Source organism: Berghia stephanieae, chromosome 12 (assembly GCF_034508935.2).
Source record: "Berghia stephanieae isolate SIO BIC M18660-M18661 chromosome 12, UCSD_Bste_1.3, whole genome shotgun sequence".
Taxonomy (NCBI): domain Eukaryota; kingdom Metazoa; phylum Mollusca; class Gastropoda; order Nudibranchia; family Aeolidiidae; genus Berghia; species Berghia stephanieae.
Window position 1 is genome coordinate 10,648,079 of NC_088371.1, and position 5,240 is coordinate 10,653,318.

The 5,240-nt window shown below is 35.9% G+C and overlaps 1 protein-coding gene across 1 annotated transcript in view; it reads right to left on the bottom strand.

Moving 5' to 3' along the window:
• Positions 1 to 631: 631 nt before the first annotated feature.
• LOC144958315 (uncharacterized) overlaps positions 632 to 5,240 on the bottom strand; it is a 72,623-nt gene continuing 68,014 nt past the window's right edge. The window contains exon 2 of the mRNA XM_078890209.1: positions 632 to 3,359. Coding sequence (XP_078746335.1) covers positions 3,073 to 3,359 — 287 coding nt within the window. The 3' untranslated portion in view covers positions 632 to 3,072. The remainder of the gene's footprint in view (positions 3,360 to 5,240) is intronic.

Here is a 5,240-nt window from a genome sequence, read left to right on the forward strand (position 1 = left end):
AGGCGCACATTATACATGGCGTGAAATAAAATATAGCATTTAAAAAATATAAAGTTTTACCCTTTCTGTTCTGGTGAAAACCTGATTTTGTCTATAGCGTAAAACAAAAAAAATGTCATGAGACTTTCCTATTATCCTTTGTAAAAATAAAATTATAAAAGGAAATTTTAAAAAATAAGATTTTAAAAAACATAACAACAACAAACAAACAAACAAAAAAACAATTTTAAAAAAAACATCAAAAAGCGCAAAAGTTAAGAACACATTTTCTCCAGTATGCATTTGGCTTTACTGAAATACATTTTACCGATTAATGATATCTTTCCAACAATTTTAATTCTAAAGGTCAAATATTTTGTTGTAGGATAAATTATCACCCCTTGGTGTAAATTTGGATAAATCTTGATGAGAAATAACATAGTTGAGGTCCTTAGTTATTAGTGACCCATCGACTAAAAATTGGTATTATGTCGGTATGTAACATATTTCTTCTTCTTCAAGTACCAAGTCTGTGCCAGACATCGGTGATCATGGTACGCCGTTCATCTCTCTGGTCAGGATAACCCCAAAAAACTAATATTACTCTTCTCATTCTTTATCACCCAGCTGTTCAAACTATTTAAATATTATGTTTTTCTTGGTCTACTTTTATTCTTTTTACCTTCTATCTTTCCTGTGAGAGCAAGATGTTCAATACATTTATGTCGATTTAGATGCCCTAAAAATTGCATTTGTCTTTTTCTTATTGTACGAATTAAAAAACCTTTTAGTTTCAGCTTGCTCCAATACTTCTTCATTACTTTTCTTCTCTGTCCATGAAATTCTTAACATCCTTCTAAGAAACCACATCTCTGCTGCCTCCATATTTACGTAAAGTAAATATCAAATTAAAACGATCCCTAATATTATGTAGTTCTAGTTCTTCCGCACTTTTTTTTATATTTTTGATCTTTATTCTTTTCAATTAAAATATAAGCGGAATATCCACCAAACGTGCTCAAAGCGCTTTATCGTAAAACATTGATAAGAATATGAAATGTTGTATATATGCGCTGTATAAAACGTTATGTACGTTGTTATGTATGTTATAAAACGTGTTCTACACCTTTTCCAGCTGGAAGAATGAAAAAGTGGGGGCTGGCTGAGACCAGTTTGTGTACATGTGGATGACCAGAGCAGATGAAGGAGCACATCTTTAAAGAATGCCAAGATGGGCCCAGCTACACTGATCATGACCTAAGAGTCTGCTCCACAGATGCTGTAAAGTGGGTTCGGTGTTGGAGCGACAAGCAATGATGATGATGACCACTCTCCCTTAATTATAGTAACACGTAATGATATCAAGTTTACAATAATAAGTTACGACGTCAGATTAGCAAGCGTAAAATTTCACTAAAAATTAGATTTCTTAAAGAGAATTATTATCTAAGTATTTTTGAAAATGCCTTTTATTCAGAAATGACGAAATCATAATGGATTGAGGGGTAGAATAAAAGATTACTTACACTCTTGCGTTTTGGAATTCGAACTTTGTTCCCAACGCGTACTCACAAGTTTGTGCAGCGATCAGAAACACGTCCGGTATTCCAAAAAGCAAGAGTGTGAGAATCGTATGTTATCCTACTCAATACAATAGTTAAATTTTACCCCGGTTTCATCACAATGACTATGAATTCAGTAATCAACATCGATGACGTCATTCCGACATGTTACCATTTTCAGGTGAGTCACATATTATAATTTCGAATGTATGTCAAAAGTTGGGGATAAAAATCATAAGATACTATTTTTTTCTGATTATCTTTTTTTTTCTTCCACAATTTTAAAGTAACATCCTAGAGATGTAATTATTTTCGTTAAAACTGAATTCTTGATGGGTCCGAACTTGTTGAAATCTAGTTTTACAGTACATCCAAGTGTAATCAGATAACATCTATCGTCGATAAATTTCACAAAACTGAAATATACAAGTCTACTGTTAGCTTCCAAAACACAATGAACATATTATGTTGTAAATCCGAAATACGAATGAATGACTGCAGGTTCAAAACTTGATATATAGTTGTATTCTTTTCATTCAGAAACGGTTGGTCTACAGATTGCAGCTGGAGGTGCAGCCAAATGATACGTCTCTACAAGGAGATTAAATGAAGACTTCTTCCTTCATCTCCGATTGACAAGCCTTGCTGATGGTTACGACGAGGCAAGTCCTGAGAGCAGGGGATGCAATGAAGAAATGGGTCCACCGATTCCAGTTGGATGGGCAGCCCCACGATGCTTCTACAACCACAGCGTGGTTAAAAGACCATTATATTATTGTTGTCCTACATTGGCCATTGACAATCCTTTCTTTTTGGTTACGATGAGGTTGTTATGAGAGCAAGCAGAGTAGGATGCAATGAAGGAGTGGGTCCACCGATTCCCGTTGGATGTGTAGCCCCACGATGCTTCTACAACCACAACGTGATATTTAACAGACCATTACATCACTGTTATGTTGTCTTCACTGGCAGCCATTGACAAGCCTTGCTTGATGGTTATAACGAGGCAAGTCCTGAGAGCAGGGGATGGGCTCAAGAAATGGTCCACAGATTGCAGCTGGATGTGTAGCCATACGATTACTACAACTACAACGTGATAATTAACAGACCATTACATCACGGTTATGTTGTCTTCATTGGCAGCCATTGACAAACCTTGATTGATGGTTATAACGAGGCAAGTCCTGAGAGCAGGGGAGACCATATTATTATTATTATTATCCTTCATCGCCCAGTTGACAAACAAGCCTTTCTAGTGGTTATGGCGAGAATGTCCGGAGAACAGGGGATGCGCTCAAAAAATGGGTCGACAGATTATACTACTATCTGTAGATAATGAAGTCATACGATAATATTACTATGAGCACGTGATCTAGTAATTTGAATGATCAGAAGGAAGGAGTTAAGTCGTGTGTGTATCATGGGTATGGCTAGAGATTTAGGGTTCGTTGCCCGATGGTGGTCACATTTCCTAGAACAACTAACCATAACCATTCAATCATCATCACCTTCATCATATTGTATCACCACTTCATCTACAATCACCGCCATCATCTGACATTAAGTCATCTTCATCTTTGAATTCTGATTTACACGTCGTGTTGAGTTCGTGGATCGCCATTTTCTCTTTCTTCAGCTTCATCCTCCGGTTCTGGAACCAAATTTTGATCTGTCGCTCCGTCAGGCACAGGGCATGCGCGATTTCAATACGTCGTTTCCGGGTGAGGTAGTGGTTGAATTGAAATTCCTTCTCCAGCTCCAGGGTTTGGTAACGGCTGTAGGTCTGTCGGCCACGCCTTCTCTGGGCGGAGTTAGGACCTGCAGAAGAGGGAGAAGAAGAATTATTGAAATGATAAATATAATGATGATGATGATAATGAGAATGAAAATGATAGTAATAATAATAATAATAATAATAATAATAATAATAATAATAATAATAATAATAATAATAATAATAATAATAATAATAATAATAATAATAATAATAATAATAATAATAATAATGATAGACAATACTAAAACAAATGTCCTGAGTACGGTGAGAGAATGTGAGTCCTTCTCCAAGGACTCAACTATGTGCCGAGCGAGGCTCGAACCCAGGACCTTCCGATCAGAAAGCGAGTGTCATACAACTAGACCACATATCACAATAACATTAACCATGTGTAGGACATCCATATACACAGGGGCGTTGTGACACAAAAGGACTACTTCTCTTTTCTTATTCTTTTATATCAGAGTCGACTTTGTCGTCAAAATATTGAGTTTGACATGAAAATATGAATGTCAAGAATGGGAAGTTGACATTTCCTTGAGGAAAGATGATACCCACGCAGATATATAATTAGGACCTCGGGAAAACTCTCGCAAGATCTCTCTCTCTCTCTCTCTCTCTCTCTCTCTCTCTCTCTCTCTCTCTCTCTCTCTCTCTCTCAATCTATCAATCTATCAAACTATAAATCTATCTATCTATCTATATATCTATATATCAATCTGTCTGCCTGTCTATCTATCTATCTACCTATCTATCTATCTATCTATCTATCTATCTATCTATCTATCTATCTATCTATCTATCTATCTATATCTATCTATCTATCTATCTATCTATCTATTTTTGTATCTATATACATACATCATTCTATCACATATTATTATTCTCTCTCTCTCTCTCTCTCTCTCTCTCTCTCTCTCTCTCTCTCTCTCTCTCTCTCTCTCTCTCAATAGCACGATTACAATTATTAAATCGTCGTTGGGTGGAGCGATACATTCGCCATCTTTATTACAGACCAGGGAACTATTTAATCCCGGGTAATGATATGATCACGGTTTTAATGCGGTGCGGGCTGCTGCAATGGCGGATGGATACAGTTGGTATCGCGTTGCAACTAATCATAGACTAGGAAATCAATCCGCCGTTGGGGACTATAAATCTCAATATGGCTGATAGTCCACGACGCACACAATGTTTACACCAACCAAGGTTGCCAGATTTTTTTTGTGGACATTGCTAATTTAATTTTTGTTATTATGTAAACCACCGCTTCATTCTGGTATCATCATTACCTACAAGGAGTAAAGATAGGACGACATTGACGTCAACAGCTCTTTGTTACTGTTTTTAGCCAGCCATTAAAATGAGTAGTTCTCGAATTCTAACATTCTAATATTCTAACAATTCACGAAGTTTCAGGTTTGAGAGTTGGTAGTTTTGTTTTGTTTGTTGTTTTTTTCCAAATTGAGGGTCTTTTAAATCGATCGATATTTGAAGGACGAGTTTTCTGGCCAAATTTTAAAATATGGCTTTTTTTTTTTTCAGAGTATGGCAGAACTGAAGAAAATGTGTAATTTTGACTGAAAAAAATGTGTAATTTTAAAGGAAAATGTGTAATTTTGACTGAAAAAAATGTATTCTTTTAAAGGAAAATATGTAATTGTGCAAAACAATGGTATTATTCTTAAACACAGATTTATCACACAGTCTTCTAAATCGGGTTTCCCAAAATTGTCTGAAATTTTCTTTTAACTCACTCAACCCTAACACCGACTATATCCGTAGCATACAGGGGTTTCTTTTACCCCAAGCCTAAATAAATTAAATTGAGCTTTTATATAGCGCAATATCCACTAAAATGTGCTCAAAGCGCTTTACAATGGGTCCCTGGTCAACAGCAACATTTAACATGTAGGACGTGC